The sequence below is a fragment of the Pipistrellus hanaki genome, assembly GCF_964339955.1.
Source record: "Pipistrellus hanaki genome assembly, chromosome: 20".
NCBI lineage: Eukaryota > Metazoa > Chordata > Mammalia > Chiroptera > Vespertilionidae > Pipistrellus > Pipistrellus hanaki.
Genome location: NC_140522.1, coordinates 11841622 through 11860188, shown reverse-complemented (window position 1 = coordinate 11860188; position 18567 = coordinate 11841622). Strand labels below are relative to the sequence as shown.

The 18567-nt window shown below is 45.0% G+C and overlaps 1 protein-coding gene across 1 annotated transcript in view; it reads left to right on the top strand.

Annotated features, from left to right (window-relative positions):
* The first annotated feature begins 6288 nt into the window (after nt 1–6288).
* The window catches only part of SMYD3 (SET and MYND domain containing 3), a 457100-nt gene continuing 444821 nt past the window's right edge, over nt 6289–18567 (top strand). The window contains exon 1 of the mRNA XM_084868939.1: nt 6289–6542. Within this exon, the coding sequence (XP_084725065.1) occupies nt 6364–6542 (179 nt within the window). The 5' untranslated portion in view covers nt 6289–6363. The remainder of the gene's footprint in view (nt 6543–18567) is intronic.

The window sequence follows — 18567 nt, the reverse complement described above, 5'->3', positions numbered from 1 at the left end:
AGCTACTTTCTTTCAGCTGAGACATATAATCTAAATTAGAGTTGTTAGCATATTACTAAGTAACTCTTCCCAACTTCTCTACTATTGTCATTGGTTTACAAATCAATCTGGCTGGAAACCAAATCCTCTTTTTCCTCTTAAAATTCCTGCTGTTACATAATCTGCCTAATCTTCATAATGTCATTCAGTCTTCCTCCTCACTGTTTCTTTCCTAGTCCTGTTCTTTAAGCCTAAATTTGTTACTAGCTTAGAAGAATGTCAGCTGAGAAACATTTTAAATGTATTTCAGAGGTATTACCTGATGGCTTTTAGGAAACTGAATTGGATCCAAACACCCCAGAAGCACATTTTCCTCTTAGCCTACATAAAAGGAATTGAGTATAGGCTCTAATATAAATACATGCCGGGGTTAAAACATGAATTAATGGCTTACAAGTGGTACATGCTCTGATCGATATCAGGCAGTGTCACTTCAGACAAATGGAAGAGGCTGAAATCAGTTTGGCTCAGTGCATAGAACATGACTGAAAGGTCTCAGGTTCGATTCCGGTCAAGGGCATGGACCTTGGTTGTGGGCACATCCCCATTGGGTTGTGTGCAGGAGGCCGCTGATGGATATTTCTCTCTCATCAATGTTTCTAGCTCTCTATCTCTCTCCCTCTGTAAAAAATCAATAAATTAAAAAAAAAAATGACAGATTTGCTAACTGTTGTGGGAGTTGAGGGATAATACAGAGGCTCTAGCTAAGGATGGAAACCAAATTTATAGTGGTTTCTATACTATTGTGTCATTTTAGGACTGGAGAAATGGAGCATGTGGATGGTTAGAGGAATGGAAGTTGTGTATTAAGATGAGAAATTAGTCTGATGGTGTCAGGTGTAATGGAAGTAGGCGTGGCCACGTCTGCTGGTCGGAGTCTGGTTGACTGATGTCTGCAGCTTCTTCCCCCTGAACCCACCACTCTGTGCCAAGGCAGCACCTCCTACAGGCTGTTCCAGGCGACAGTCACTGGCACGTACGAAAAGGTTCCTCTTGAAGTCCTGGACCTAATTCCAAGTTTAATGCCAAACAGCAAACCGTTTCTAGTGGTCCGGTGAAGCACACAACTTCGGCTCAAGAACTCCCTCCCTCTTGTCCTGGCTAAACCTTTCTTGGAATTTGCTGTGGTCCAGAACTTCCTATCCAGTCTTCCTTCCCTTTCTCCTCCCAGAGTCCTGCCGGCACAGCCTGAAGTACATCATGCCTTCTGCTCCCTTCTCTGAAAACCTTTTACGGTCTAATCTTGTCTTAGCATCCGCTTCTCTGCAGACCCGAACGAACACAGGAGTCATGGCATGTGAAAGTAACAAGAAGAAAATGGTTGAAATAAGAGTGTTAGAAAACCAGTTGTATGTCATTAAGACTCTGGTATTGAGATACCAGAGGTAGCCAGTTGTGTGGCTCACTGGTTAACATGCACCCATGAACCAGGCTATCCCCATTGGATTCCCAGGTTTCAGGCTTGATCCCCAGTAGGGGGAATGCAGGAAGCAGCCAGTTGATTCTCTCTCATTGATGTTTCCATTTCTTCCTTTCTCTGAAATCAATAAATAAATATTCCCTTGGGGGGATAAGGGCACATATGTAATACCTTCATAAAGAAAAAAAGTAGATATTAGAGGTGGAGTGATTCCTGGTGATGACAAGTTGCAGGTCTAGTAGCAAGCAATTCAAAGGTAAGCAAATAAAAAGATTTTGCCAAAGGCCCTTTTATTTTTGCTGATGGTTGAGAATAAAAGATGTTCACTGTTCTTTTTGAACCTCTCAGAACCCGAAGAACTGGGCAGAATGTTCAAATTAAATATGGGGAACACTGTCGGGTATCTCTGAACAAAAAGTTTTCCCTAGAAGAGTGAAATAGCTGCCCATACAATTAGCTATAGGTAAGATCGTGGTGACCAAAGATGGTGGGAGAGGGAAGACCTTGCAATATTATAACAGGAGACTCAGTGGTATTTAAGATTCTTTTTATGTCTTTGTTTTTTTGAATATTTATAACTTTGCAATAAGAAAATACTGTAGATGTTTTTCTCTAGGTTATAAGAATACAGTAGTATGCAAATTCAGGAGGTGATTGGTACCCAAACAGGAATGCATCAGTGAACAAAAACGTTCTGTGTTACGGACTATTTACCATTTGTTCCCTCATCACTAAATTGTAGAATGGCACTTAGCAGGTTATCTGGGCCTTGGGTTTGCATGTGTAAAATGAAAAGGATCTAACAACGTGGCCTTACCTGTGGTATTATCAGAAGAGCATCTCTCTCCTTTTTAAAAAAATATATATTTTATTGATTTTTTTTACAGAGAAGAAGGGAGAGAGATAGTTAGAAACATCGATCAGCTGCCTCCTGCACACCCCCCACTGGGGATCTGCCCGCAACCAAGGTACATGCCTTTGACCGGAATCAAACCTGGGACCTTTGAGTCCACAGGCCAAAGCTCTATCCACTGAGCCAAACCGGTTTTGGCAAGAGCATCTCTTATAAGGAAGAAAATAGCTCCTTTGTCCACCACATAAGGAAAATCTGCAGAATGAAGTCAACAGAGAAAGCAGAGCTAACACGAAGTAGGCAGACACCATTCTGCTAACAGGTGAGCCCCTGGCTTCAACCATACCTGAAGCCACATACATGTCCAAAGCAAGCATATGCCGAAGCCAGTCAATTTCCTTTTTTTTTGTTTTGTTAAAATTAATTTTGGAAGGAATTCTATCACTTTCAAGCAAATATCTTAATAAAAATACTGTCTTAGTGGCACTCGTCAATAGCTTCTGAAACCTACATTGCCACAGGAACTCTTCTGAATCTAACCACTAAAAATTGGCACACTTACTCCTGAAATGATGACATTAGTTACCTCCAAGTCATAAGTATGGATCTTCAGATTAATAAAACAAGAAAAGTTTTTGTTGTTGATGTTGTTGCTGTTCTTTATACCCCATCAGTATATTATTTATACCATTCTAAGGCTTGAAATAGCAATTCTAGTTATCTGGTGAGACATGATAGACTTTTGTTATTAACCCTCACCCAAGGATATTTTTCCATTGATTTTTAGGGAGACTGGAAGAGAGAGAGAAAAAGAGAAACATCGATGTGAGGGAAACAATTCAATTGGTTGAATCACGCAGGAGCCCTGACTAGGGCCCAGGCCAGGGAGGAGCCTGCAACCGAGGTACATGCCCTTGACTGGAATTGAACCTGGGACCCTTTGGTCTGCAGTCCGACACTCTAGGCATGATAGACTTTTAAAATGACCCAGTGATTCTTGATTAAATTTCATTTGGTTTATTACTAAAACTGCTGGGTAATTCTGTATTAAACATTTATAGCTACTGCTTAATTTACTTCTTGCTAATAAAATAGTGTGTTAGACTTTCAATTATAGTTTATGGGGAATTGAGCACAACATCCTAATTCTTTATGGTTTTAATCTGCTCATTAAAAGCAAGGATATAAAAATAATGGAACAAATAGGGTGAGAAAGCATTGATTTTCTATGTTTTTAAAATTCAATTTAGATTTTTTATGAAAGCTAATTGTAAAGCCAGTTAGTAAGGATTTTCACTGGAAACATCAAATCTTCAAGATGTGGAGATAGTTTCAGGATCCTACCTAGGAGTTCCATGTGATTTATGGATAGAAATCTCTACTCCATACGTCATGAACTCTCATAACATCATCCAGTTCTCTTTAAATTTCTTCCCCTGGCTGGTGTGGCTCAGTGTTGAACGTGGACCATGAACCAAGAGGTCTCAGGTTCCATTCTGGGTCAGGGCACATGTCCAGGATGCAGGCTCAATCCCCAGGAGGCAGCAAATCGACGGTTTCTCATCAAAGTTTCTATCTCTCTATTTTTCTCCTTTTCCCTTTCAAAAATAATAAGAACAAGCCTCTGGACTCTTATTTTAAAAAAATATATATTTTATTGATTTTTTACAGAGAGGAAGAGAGAGGGATAGTTAGAAACATCGATGAGAGAGAATCATCCATCAACTGCCTCTTGCACACCCCCCACTGGGGATGTGCCCGCAACCAAAGTACCTGCCCTTGACCGGAATAGAACCTGGGACCTTTCAGTCCGCAGGCCGAGGCTCTATCCACTGAGCCAAACCAGTTTCGGCAAGCCTCTAGACTCTTAACATTTATAGGAAATAGAGGGACATGTTAACACCATGAGAAAACAACCAGACAAATACAGACTGTAGAACATTTTATTAGAATCCTAGCATGGGCTCTTTAAGAGTCAATGTAAAAAAAAAAGTCAATGTCATGAAAGAGAAAATGTAACTTTGATTGGATCCTGGTTTTTAAAGAAAAGTTACTGTTGGGAGCTGCCCATTGCCTTCATCAGCAGAGAGGTGTGGACAAGGAACCCGGAAGGCTGGTCAGCCTTGAGGCTCTGGCAAGGGTCAGAGCCACACACCCACTGTCTGGTGAAGACAAAGGGAGCTAAAGCAACTTCCACCTTCTAGTCTTCTGTAATCCTTATTGATGGGCTATCACCAAGCTATTATTAGAATTGCCTGCCCAAGGGCTATAGGTGGATCCCAAACCTGAATAAAAGGGAACACAGGGCCAGAGCAAAGCCAAGTCCTCTCTTGGGCTTTCCCTTGACCCCCAATTCCCAAATTAATATTTTCTTGTCTAGTCTCTTTCATTTATGTGTGGCCTCCTCCAGAGCCTGAACCTGAAGTTGAACCCTGAACCATGAGGGACATGGGGGGTACACTCCTAATACAAAAGCTAATCTTAAAGTGAATGTGGATTTTGCTTGCTAGTTCAGAATATGTGATAATGATTTTGAAGTTTTATAGGATATTGTTCTTATTCTGAGGAAATGCATGTGACAGTAATTATGAAATATGCACAACAAATGTCACCAACAAGTGAATGAAGAAACAAATTACAGAACAGTATCTGGCACAAAGGACACATTTCTGAGATATGCAACAACACTCCACACACCTCTGTCACTAGAAACTCCTTGAGATCAGGATCTGTTTCCTCTTTTTCATTATATTCCCAGTGCTTCGTAGAGAGCCTGACATACAGTGCGTGCCCAGTAATTATTTGTTGAATAAAGGAATGTTACTACTTTACACACACACACACAATATTATGATGTAAAATATTAGTCATGAGAAGTTATGTCTGCAACTTACATTTATCTATCTATCTATCTATCTATCTATCTATCTCTCTATACTAATAAAAGGATAATATGCTAATTAGACCTGTTGACAGGACATTTTCCAAAAATCCGACTTCCTCCTGGACAAAGCCACAGTGGGAGCCAAGGCAGAGGCAGATAAGTGCAATCTGGCTGGCAGGGGAGGGCAGTTAGGGGCAATCAGGAAGGCAGGCAGGTGAGTGCTAAGAAGCCTGCAGTCCCAGATTGTGAGAGGGATGTCTGACTGCCCCCAAGGGGTCCCAGGTTGGAGAAGGTACAGGCCAGGCTGAGGGACATCCCTCTCCCCCTGCATGAATTTCATGCACTGGGCCTCCCTCTAGTCTGTTTATAATGTGTGACTCCTTGCAAAGCCCTTTGGAGACCTGTGCTTAGTGCTTTAATGCTCAGGTTCATGAAGGGTTCTAAACGGAGTCATCAGTTTGTTGTTTTTTTTAAAACATATTTTTATTGACTTCAGAGAGGAAGGGAGAGGGAAAGAGAGATAAAAACATCAACAATGAGAGAGAATAATTGATCCGCTGCCTCCTGCACCCCCACACTGGGGGATTCAGCCTGCAACCTGGACGGTGAATCTAACTGATCTGGTTCATAGGTCAATGCTCAACTCCTGAGCCGCGCCAGGCTGGCTTTTAAGTGATGCAAAAACACAACTTTCAAATGGTTCCACAAGAGTTCTACACACACACACACACACAATCTGCATACACATGGAGAATGTGCAGCAATGGTAAGATACCAAGAATTGTTTGATCTAGGAAGTGGAGGGCACGATGCTGTTCATTTGGTTGTTTGATGCTATTCATTTCGTACGGGGCAACGGGCTACTTCCCCTCTGCATTAAAACCGTCTGCAAGAAAATACTCCAGGAAGAAAAAAGAAAAGAAAATACAATTGGGAAAAACACCGCCTCGCCTCACCGACTTGCCCGGGACTCCTGCAGCCCCGCCAGCCGGACGGTCCGCTCCTCCGCCACCCGTGCGTCTCCGGAGCGTCTGCGCATGCTCCGAGGCCGCTCCCGCCCCGCCCCGCGGCGTACGCTGCGCGCAGTGCGCAGGCGCGCGGCTTCGGGCGGCCCGCGAGGAACCGGCTGCCGGACGCGCCGCCGCGTGAGGCGCTGAGGTGCCCAGGATGGAGCCGCCGGGGATGGAGCCGCCGAAGGTGGAAAAGTTCAGCTCCGCCGCCCGCGGCAACGGCATGCGCGCTGTGGCGCCGCTGCGCCCCGGGGAGCTGCTGCTCCGCTCGGACCCCCTGGCGTACACCGTGAGCAAGCGGAGCCGCGGAGCCGTCTGCGACCGCTGTCTCCTCGGGTGCGTACGGGGCGCCCCCCTCAGTCCCCTCAGGCCCGCCGGGGCCGCCGGGCGCCCAGCCCCGAACTTCTCTGCGAGCGCGGCTCCCGGGGCGCGCGGCTGACTGACGGGCGCGCGGCTGACTGACGGCCGCGGCGGACACCCCCGGGCTGCCCGCGGGAGTGGGCGCGCCCCGCGCCGTCCCGGCAGCGCTGCGGGCGGGGCTGGACAGCGGACACCCGGCCCGGGGCCGCGGCGGGAATCGGGGGGCAGAGGGAGCCGACCTGAGGGGAGGCGCGGGGTCTGGGTGATCTCGCTGAGGAACAAAAAGTCCGTGTCCGGTCCACCAGCGTCTTGAGCCTCTGGAAAGCACAGCCGGCGGGGTGCGGGGTGCGGGGTGCGGGGTGCCGGACGGGATGCGGGGACGAGGAGCGGGGTGCAGGGACGGGGTGCGGGGACGGGATGCGGGGACGGGATGCGGGGTGCAGGGGGCGGGTATGGAGTGCAGGGTGCGGGGACAGGGTGCGGGGTGCAGAGTGCGGGGTGCGGGGGATCAGGTACTGAGACAGGGACAGGGTGCGGGGACGGGGTGCAGGGTGCAGGGACCGGGTGCAGGATGCGGGGGGCGGGGTGCAGGGACAGAGTGCGGGGATGGGGTGCGGGGGACGGGGTGTGGGGTGTGGGGTGCAGGTTGCGGGGTGCGGAGATGGGAATGGGGTACGGGGGACGGGATGCGGGGTGCAGGGACAGGGTGCGGGGTGCGGAGTGCAGGGACGGGGTGCGGAGACGGGGACGGGGTGCGGGGTGCAGGGACGGGGTGCGGGGTGCGGGGTGCAGGGTGCGGAGTGCAGGGTGCAGGGTGCGGAGTGCAGGGTGCAGGGTGCGGGGGAGCAGCGATGGTAAAACCAGGCTCCGCTGCTGCGTGGAGAGGACCTGGGTGCAGGAGGCGGAAGCCTGTTGGAGTTTCGGGGACACTTTCTGGGGTGCAGCCTCTGTTTCGCCTGCAGCTGCGTGGGGCATTCTTAGGGATGCTCAAGGAGCAAACAGGCCAGAGACGTCATGGATGTCAGTGCATCCGGAGTGCTGACACGGACCTGCAGCCCTCTGGGCTGGAGCCCGGATCACCGTGTGCTTTGCCCGCAGGTCTAAGGAGATGCGGGAATTCAAGCGAAAGTGTTTCCTAAGCCTGGGAGCGCTGGGCCGACTCAGAGTGTTATGCGAAAGCGATTTATGGAGATATGCAATATGCATGCACAGTCACAGGCACTGTGTGTGAGCAGCCACTGCCATGGAGCTCCTACTCCATGCTGGGTCGTCAGTTCTCTTTCCTGTCACTGCTCTCTCAGACCGTTAGCCTGGGAGCTGGGTGCATGGGGGTGAGGCGGTAAGTGCAAAGCTCAAATCAGATGCTTGACCAGTAATCTCTTTATTTATTTATTTTTAAAGCGGGGTTTTAAAATTTTACTTGTTTATTTTTTAATCCTCACCTGGGGATATTTTTCCATAGATTTTTAGAGAGACTGGAAGGGAAGGGGGAGACTGGAAGGGGAGGGAGAGAAACACATGGATTGGTAGAGGTAGAGGTACATGCCCTTGACCAGAATCCAACCCTTCCGTCTGCAGGCCAAGGCTCTATCCACTGAGCACAGCGGCTAGGGCTTGGCTATTACTCCTACTATGTCTTCATAATTGAGAAATTTAATTTTGTATTTTAAAGTTAACAAATAATAACTTTTATCTGTTGTTTCCTGAAGTAGCCACAACAGCAGCAGCAACAACAAAATCTATTGAGAGAACGATTTGAAACTTTTGTAAACTGTGTAGTTGAAAACCAGTCATTTCTCCCAAGACTTACCTTTTAAAAAAAAAATATTTTATTGATTTTTTGCAGAGAGGAATAGAGAGGTAGAAACATCGATGAGAAAGAATCATCGACCAGCTGCCTCTTGCACTCCCCCTACCAGGATGTGCCTGCAACCAAGGTACATGCCCTTGACCAGAATCGAACCTGGGACCCTTCAGTCTACAGGCCGACGCTCTATCCACTGAGCCAAAACGGTTTCGGCAAGACTTGCCTTTTTGCCGAAGTTCCCCACATCGACAGCCAAGCAAATTCCAGAAAGCTGGGCTCTTCATCCTCTTAAATCCTCTGGGATTGTACCTACAGTTCGCATGTAGTCCAAATAAGAGAACTTACTGTTTGTTAATTCCTCTGGGGTTACTTGACGACGAAGATGTGGGTCATCTTGGAGATAATAGTTGGAATAGAAAAGCTCTGGAATGAATACTCAATAAATGACAAATTGCTCAATAAATTATCAGAGCTCGACTTAGTCATAAAACACATGGCATTGTCCATTTTCCAAAACTGACCACAAACCAAACCATCGGTGGGTGGGATGCTTCTTAATTTATCATGTTCACTGTTGCTGTCTATCACTCATTTTTCTTATTAGCCAGAATTGTAATGATTTAAGCCAAAAAAAAGAAAAAAAAAGAAAAAGGAATTTTATGGAAAAATACTGAGGCATTCTCAGCATTGCTTAAAGTAAGGGTGTCGAACTCAATCAGAGAAGGGGCCAAAATCTAAAATCCAGCCTAAATCGCGGGCCGAATGGTTTACTGAACAGTCATAAACTGACAATGTCATAAACTGACAGCGGAGTGCAGTGATGACAGCGCTGTGCGGGCCACATTGCAAGGCCTGGCGGGCTGGATTTGGCCCGCGGGCCTTGTGTTTGACACATGTGGCTTAAAGCCTGAAAACGGGCAGGAACCAAGGAAAGTTCCGGTCAGAATTGCACGTGAGAAGTGGTTGAGGCCTGGGCCTGGAGAGTCCATTGCGGATGCTGTGGGGTAATCCTGGGCTCTGCAGCATGTCTCCCACTCCATGGCCCTGGGCCTGTGTGCTGCTCTTGCCGCTGCCGCCTCTGCTGCTGCTATGCTGCAAAGCTGCTTTCTCAGCCAGGCTCTTTGTGATACCCGCTTCTGAGTCCGAGTCCTCAGTGGGTGTCTTAGCAAGGCAAGTTGAGGAAGTGAGTATCCGGGCTTTTTGGCTTTAAGAAAGGAGACAGGCTCTCCTTCCCACCTATATTCACATGGTGGGAAAATCATCAAACCTAAATGTAGGAAAAGGGATAGAAGTAAATGCTGAGCATCCAAACAAAACAAACTGCAACTGACAAATGGCTTTTTCTATACTGACTAGCAAACACCTGTGTATCAGTGCTGTACAGACGCCGATTATATTTGCTCCTTTTTTGCACTTCTTGTGGATTGCTAGCTGTAATTCACTTGTGCTAGAAAGGAATCCAGCACACCTGCTGTGGCAGGAGGCCTTCTGTTGAACACTTCCTCTTCTGTGGTGGTATTTCCGAAGTGCCCAGGGGGGAATCACTGCAGCCTGGAAATATTGGATATACTGTTAGAGAAATAAAAGTTCAATGCATTGGTGTGTGCAATTCTAATAACCTTAATACTAGTCTGTCATTATAAGGTGTGCTCCTTATCACCTTGTATGTAAAATTTGTCTCTTTATCCATCATCAGTTTTGAAATTCTTGAGAGCAGAGATTGCATCTTGTGGTGTTTGTAGCCCTGATGCCTGGCACTTAGTAAGCTCTTAGTTACTAGTGTGCAAGTCTAGCAGAATTGCTCTCAGCTGTCCTTACCCTTCTGCAGCCTTTCTTTTGAATTAAGAAATGGATGAGAATATTTGCTTGTAACAGTTACCATTAGTTCCATGGTGAGGGGGAGGGGGAAACCAAATACATAATATAAAAGAACAGATATTATAATCACTTCATTAGTCTCCCAATGATTTATTGCTACTAGATTCTATCTGATTTTCTTTGACCTTGGCATGTTTTGATGTGTGCTTTGGTTCTTGGGTATTTCTTTTATTTATTTCTACTTTTTAAATTGAATTTATTGGGGTGACACTGGTTACTGAAATATAGGTCTCAGGGGTACAATTCTATATAATACATCATCTGTGTATTGTATTGTGTGTTCACACCCCAAGTCAAGTCTCCTTCGACCTCCCCCACCTCCCTTTCCCCCTGGTAGTCACCATACTGTTGTCTGTGTCTGTGAGTCTTGCATATTTATTTATTGAAAAGAAATTTGAACCTGCTTCATGGCTTTTCTTGCCCTTTTCCCTTGTCACTAAGGATTAGCTTATTGTTTTCCATGTGAGTGGAAAAGAAAATGAAATGTGAACATTAGAAGATTAAATGACAATTAAATTGTTACCGGTATAATTTATATTATCATTTCTCTGCTGTGGTACCCGTTTTTACTTTGAAGGAGCTCAAAAGGTTGACAGTGGGGTTGTGTTATCTGCTTGTTTTGGCAAATGTAACATATAATTTCATTGTAATTATTTTGTATGTAAGTCTCCCCACTCCCCAAGGTAGTGACCTGTGTCTGGTATAGCCTTGCCTGAGGCCTAGCACACAGGAGACTAGCTGTTGAAATTGTGAAGGGGTAATATTTTGGGGAATTTTAAGTCACTGTATGTTTGTTTTGGGTTTTCTACACTTCCAATTTGCCTGTAGTTTCCCTATCAAGAGCTTCCTCTGGCAAACTCGAATGATAGTTCTGTAAGATACTGAGGATATCTCCTCCATTATTAAGGCCCAACTTGAGGCTTAGTGCTTCCAGAAGGATGATGAAATGGAAGTGGAAAATCCATCTTTTTCAACCCTAGTGGGTTGGAGAAAGAAAGGGGAATAGAGGGAGAGAAGGAGACTGTGAGAAATTTATGTTCTGACCTATTGAGGCCAAAGTTCTGGGGTTGAGGAGAGCATGGTAAATGCATTGAGGAGACAGTAAAGGCAGAAAGCCTTTGATGCTGCCCCTTATTTGGAGTCTTGAGAGGAGGTAACTGTGTAGGTGAGTGCTGTGCCAACACTGGGGGGTGTAGCAGAGCAGGGTAGAAGGAAGTGATAGATGAGTCGGAGGTGGTGGGGGATTCTGAAATGCTTTCCTACCACTGTGAGGGATGTGGAGTTGCTCAGAGGTCTACGGAGCAGCAGGCATCATGACCAAGGACTGCGTGACTCTACTAAGATCGGAATCATGGATACCAGAGACGGGAGCCAGCATGACATCCCTGAGGGTGGGCTGACACCAGTCCAGTCCTCCTTATAGCAGAGACCAGTGTCAATCCACAGAGACACCAAGATCCAAGGTCTTCTTCCCACCATAACGATGTCTCATTAGCCCCATTTGGAGAAAAATTTACCTGAAGGCAGTGATTTAAACTGAGATATTATCTGGCCAATTTTAAGTTTTTGGCTATTTACTAGAGTGAGTGTTCATGATGAAGATGAAGATTAGATTAATTATAGAAAAACTACCATGTTCATGAGATAGGTTAGACCCGTGGTCGGCAAACTGCGGTTTGCGAGCTACATGCGGCTCTTTGGCCCCTAGAGTGTGGCTCTTCCACAAAATACCACGGCCTGGGTGAGTCTATTTTGAAGAAGTGGCGTTAGAAGAAGTTTAAGGTTAAAAAATTTGGCTCTCAAAAGAAATTTCAATTGCTGTACTGTTGATATTTGGCTCTGTTGACTAATGAGTTTGCTGACCACTGGGTTAGACCAATTATCCTGTATAATAAAAGGCTAATATGCAAATAGACCGAATGGCAGAACAGCCAGAACAACCAAACATCTGAACAACCAGTTGCTATGATGTGTACTGACCACCAGGGAGCGTGTGTGGCACATGGCTGGTGTCGGCCCCTGCAGGATGGTGCAGCAGGTGAGTGGGAGCACAAGACCAAGGTGGGGTGCTGGTCGCTGTCACTGGGACGAGCCTCTGGTGGTTCCTGAAAATTCTTTGCTCCTGTGCACCACAGTCTCGCCTGGCGCTCACACCTACTATTGGCGCTGGCCCCACTTGCACCCACTACTGGAGTTGCCGCTTGCACCCGCTGCCAGTGCCAGCCCCCCTCGCACCTGCTGCTGGTGCCCAGTGCCGGTCCTGATTGCTCGGCACCATCAACAGGTACGAGCAGTGGCTGCCGGCCCTGATCACCCCTGAGGGCTTTTTCACCTCCCCTTGCTCCTGAGGGGCGATTGGGCAACAGCTGCTGCCTGCACCTGCTGCTGGAGCCAGGCTCAATCACTGTGCCGTCAGGAGGTACCAGTGGGGCCAGCACCATCAGCACGTGGGGGTGGCAGCAGCAGAAGTGGGGGGCTGCTGGCAGATAGGGGATCAGGGCCATGGTGAGACAGGCTGGCAGGGGTGCTGAGGATGGTCCAACACCCGCCCCTGTGCCAACTGCAGCCTTGTGGCCCACAATTCCTTTCAAGGTCCACGGATTTGTGCACTGGGGCTCTAGTAGGAAATAAGGCAGCTGCATTTGAGTTACAATGTAGGCAAATGTGACCAGGCAATAAAGGACAGAAAAGAACACTGGTGAGGAGGTGTAATCCATCCTAACCAAGGCCTGAACCTGGGGTAGAGGTAGGAGGAGGGAACGCCTGTTGGGGTAAGAAGAGGTGCCAGAGAAGGCAGCAGCAGTGATTGAGGGGTTTGGGGACAAGTTCTCGGTCTTAGAGAAGAAGGTTTCATCTATTCTCCTAGGAGAGAAGCGTGAATTGCCTAGTGAAATGTAGCAGGATTGCTGGGAAGTGCCGCGGGTCCACTTAAAGGCTGTATAGCAGAGACCCGATCCTGAAAACGCACTGAGAATAGTTGTGTTGATTTATTTAAAGTGAGAGCAGTCAGCAGGCTGGTGCTTTTTCCTCTCCCAGTGGTTTGCTGCTTGACTGAGAATTGGGTTTACCAGGTTAATATAATGGGAAGAGAAAGGGAGAAGGAAATTGACATTGTAGGCAAGAGAGGGTGTAATCATGGACTGTGATTTCTAAGCTAGGACTGAGGTTATGATGTGGGCGATGGACAGTGAAGTGAGTAGAATCAATGAATTAGAGGCCTCATGCCATCAGTGAAGTGGCGGTGTGATCGAGAATGGGATGTCTTGACATATTTGCTCTAGAAGCAGTGCATGGGCTGGTATAACAAGTTTTAGGGTAAGACAGAAAGCAGCTGAAATGGGGACTAAGAAAGATTGCTGAAATGATCAGGAAACTGGGAGGCTTAGATGTTAGATGACTACTAAATAAGTAAATCTTCTGCAGGGCTGATATTTTCCTTACAGGGTTGCCTCTGACCTTCACAGAAAGAGACGAAACAACGGGCTAATGCCTGTGGTTTGACTGCTCTTAACATACACTGTCATTTGAGGCAGCTGATTTAAAACTTTTCAGCCTCAGAACCCCTTTACATTTTTAAAAATTATTGAAAAGTATTTTATAGGAGGGGTTTAAAAAAAAGAGCTATATAGGGGTTTAAAAAAAAGAGTCCTACTCAGGGCTTGTGGCTAAGAGGCACTCCCCTTGCTGGAGCACACTGACCACCAGGGGGTAGCTCCTGTGTTGAGCATCTGTCCCCTGGTGGTCAGTGCAGGTACATCATAGTGACTGGTCGTTCCACCGTTTGGCCAATTTACATACTATGCTTTTATTATATATGGGATATCTATATATCTATATCTACATACCTATATTTTTATATATATATCATGGACACAGACAAGAGTGGTGAAGGTTGGGGTGGGGTGGGGTGAAGTGGAGGGGAGTTAATGGAGAAGGGACATCTGTAATACTTTCAACAATAAAGATACATTTTAAAAAAATAATTTCAGTTCAGCACCAATGTCCAGTAATTCCCCCAGTGTTTGGTTATGTCCTCTTCCTGAGTGCAGTCATTTTTGTAAATGGCTATAGCTCTCCTTTGGAAAGCCAAGGAGGGAGAGTGACTGTATTCATATTTGGCTCTGTGGCACCTCACCTTAAGTCTGTGAAGTGGCCCAAGTCTGAGAATTGGTAGAGGGGCCACAACTCTTTCTTTTTGGTGGTTGAAGTCATACTTCTGTTTACCTGACCTAGAGCTTGTTCACTGTCACTAATCCAGTAAGACTTGGTAGACTGCTCACCTGTTCAGTTCTAGGGACACCGTCAGCGATCAGTCAGCGATCTCTGCGGTTCAGCCCTTTCTCGTTTCTGTCTCGGCCGCCATGTCCACTCCCACTCCAGCTCAGGGCTGCCATGTGGTTGGTCCCCGCCACCAGGGGATCCCATCGTCAAGCCCAGTTTGATGGTAGGATTTACCACTTGTGTTTCTGGTCTGTGGAGAATAGCCAACACACAGAGCTCTTAGAGGAGGCCAGGGCTCCACTCCTGAGTGCCTTTCTCAGAGGTTGGTGAGGGAATGTTTTCTGGAACTTCCCAGGGACATGGGTAAGGAATGAGTTAGGCAGTCTTACATATTAAATTCACTCAGTGTTCTAACCGCACTAATCCATCAGCTGTCTTCTTCCTCAGAATGCCCAAGAGGTTCTGACATTTCAGCCTCATTTAATGTTGGTCACCGTTAGGCCCAGTTTTCAATCAACCAAGCAAGCAGAGTGTTAAAGCCATTCCCAGCTGCGTGAGCCAAGCTGTGGACTCCTCAGTCTCTGCTTAGTGCTGATACATTCAGCTTAGTCCAGTCTTATCTTCCACCCTAATCCAACATCCAGCACTTTCCGTATCCTTTCCCCTAACTGTTCCCCAAGTTTTTGTTGATAGAAGTTGGCAAAATCTTGTTCTTTGGTGGGTACTGCACCTCCTCAAGGGTTGCACTTTTTAGCTTTGTCCTTTGGGGCCTGCCAGGACTTGAGTCTGATCACAGGTTTGGAAACACTGAGAGGTGGTGAGGGCCAGTGGTCCCCTTTGAGACACTTGTCATCGGGCGGCCATTGCAGGTTCTTGAGGAAAGGGAGGCCAACCTCTTCTGAGGGCTTTTCCTGGTAAAGACAGTTCATCAGAATTTAGGGGTTCAAGGTTGAGGGTCTCTCCTTACCAATCAATCCCCTGATTTTGTGTAAGAGTTAAACATGTAACCTTGGAAATTTAATCAAGCAAGTGTGGTCTGTGAATCAGGAGCATCATTATCAACTGGGGGCTTGTTATCAATGCAGACTTACTGAGTCAGAGCATACTTTTTTTTTCTGTATGATTCCAGAGATATCTGCAGAATTTGTATTTACATTACACTAATTTCTGTAAGTCCTTTTAAACTTAAAATACTCAGCATCCCAGTTATTTAAAAAAAAAATGTTTTTAGTAATTTCAGAGAGAGGAAGGGAGAAAGAGATAGAGACATCAGTGATGAGAATCATTGATTGGCTGCCTCCTGCATGCCCCTTACTGGGTCTTGAGCCCACAACCTGGGCATGTGCCCTGCCTGGGAACCATGACTCCCTGAGCCACACTGAACAGGCCTGCACAATCATTTGATGATATTTTCTTTTAGATTTTGTTGGGGAATCTGTAATTCGATTTTACATTCTGTATATGTTACATCTAAATTTTTTGCAAATCCAGTTTTTCATGATTTCTCATTTCCATGTCAGAGTTCCTCATGAAGTCTTAATTGGATGTGATGCTCCCTCTTGTGGACAATGGGGTGAAAAGCACGCAGACATTTTTCAGAATAGTGACTTGCTTTTTAGCTATTAAAATTTAAAACCTCCTTTCCAAACTGTTCTCAATCTCTTATATTTTTCATAACTTTTGTTTTGAATTCTTTAAAAATACAAACAAAGTCAAATTTTGTTATAAATATCTCTATAAAACTCACCATAATGAAAGAGCTCTGGTCAAATTGATATCAGTGCCTTATTAATAATGACCATGTTATAGGGACCCTTCAGATCACAGTCCAGTGCTCCATCCACTGAGCCAAACCAGCCAGGGGTACATGGTGGGGTTGAGGGTTTGGTCCCTAGTGGGGGCTTTCAGGGGTCAGCTGATCAGTGATTCTCATATTGTTTCTCTCTCTCTCTCTCTCTCTCTCTCTCTCTCTCTCTCTTCCTTCCTCTCTGAAATCAATAAAAATATATTTTAAAAAATAAATAATACTATAATGAAAGAGCAGTGATCAAATTCATATCAGTGCCTTACTAATAATGACCATGTTATTCACATTAAGAGTCAAAACTCATGTCTGCAACTGTAGGTCACATTTGAATTTGTGACCAGCTAAGGGAAAAATTGAGCCTATTCATCTACTTAAAATGGGATTTATTACTGTGAAAAGTTGTGTGCAAACGATTTTATCCCTCTAATTATCTATAGTAATTACTTGGTAGGATGAAAATACTAATGTCATTGTGTGGGATAATCTTATTTATTATATCTCATTCTAATCTTAGAACTCAAATGGTTGCTTTCCAGAAACACAATTATATTTATAAACAGTTCTGAAAAGGCACATAAACCATGTGATAAGCACCACAAAACATTTTATTTTATTTCATTTCATTTATTTTTGTTAATCCTCATCTGAGGATAATTTTTCCATTTAATTTTATAAATTTATTATTATTTTTAAAAGTATATTTTTATACTTAAAAAAAAGTTAAAAAAAGAGAGTAAGGGAGAGGGAGACAGAGACAGAAACATCAATGATGACAGAGAATCATCGATCAGCTGTCTTCTGCATGTCCCCCACTGGGGATTGAGTCTGAAACCCAGGCAAGTGCCCTTGACCGGAATTGAACCTGGGACCCTTCAGTCTGCAGGCTGACACTCCATCCACTGAACCAGACCAGCTAGGGCTAATTTATTTTTAAATATATTTTTATTTATTTCAGAGAGGAAGAGAGAGGGAGAGAGATATAGAAACATCAATGATGAGAGAGGATTATTAATCCACTGCCTCCTGCACGCCCCTTCTGGGGGATCATGCCTCCTACTGGGGATCAAGCTCCCAATCTGGTTGAGCCTGAAACCTGGGCATGTGCCCTTGACTGGAATCAAACCCATGACCCTTCAGTCCTCTGGCCGGCACTCTAACTATTGAGCAAAACTTGCTATTATGACATTTTATAGTAAAAATTAACAACTAAAGCCATTTTACTGTTTTATATATTATAAAATCAAGAAAGTTTCCTTTTTAATGTTAACTTGTTGCCAGTTTACTATTTTACACATGATCTATTCATGTTTAATTTTAAACAATTAAGACATTCACAATTCTCCTTTCTGAATTCTTTGGTTGAGATTCATGCCAAGAAGTCTCTGTTGTTGTTGTTAGCTTTTGAGGAAAAAATAAAAAGAGAAACCACACAAGGAGGAAAAGACGGATTAATAAATGGACAGATTTAACTTATAAACGTTAAAAACACTTGTGTGTCAGTGTTTCATTGTCTTACATTGAAAAAGCTGTGAAATTGAAAATATTTGCAACATAAAAGCACATATCCTTAATATACAAAAATCACTCACAGATGAATAAGGGATAGCAACTTAGCTTCTTTCTGGGGTGTTTTTCTTTGTCTGCTTCTGAATAGTTCTGATCTTTAGATTTCTCTGTGAGAAGTTCTCTTTTGATTCATTGGTTCTCAGCATTGGCCAAACATGGGAAGCACCTGTGGAACTTTAAGAAATACTCATGGATGCCTGGCTGGTGTGGTTCAGTGGTTGAGTGTCTGGGCTCATGCCTGGGTTGTGGGTTTGATCCCCAGTGTGGGGCATGCAGGAGGCAGTTGATTGATGATTGTCTCTCATCATTGGTGTTTCCTTCTATCTCTCTCCCTTCCTTTCTCTAAAATCAATAAAAAACATATTAAAAAAATTTAAAACTACTCTACACCAGAGGTTTTGCTTTAATTCAGAGTGTGGCTTGAAAATGGTAATTTTAAAAGCTCTCCAGCCCTAACTGGTTTGGCTCAGGTTGGCCTGTGGACTGAGGGGTCCCAGGTTTGATTCCAGTCAAGGGCATGTACTTTGGTTGTAGGCACATGCCCAGTAGGAGGTGTGCAGGAGGCAGCTGATTGATGTTTCTCTCCTGTTGATATTTCTAACTCTCTGTCTCTCTCCCTTTTTCTCTGTAAAAAATCAATAAAATATATATTTTTTAAAAAAAGCTCTCCAGGTTATTATAATGTATAGTTTGGGTGGACAACTATTATTTTGCTTTTTTAT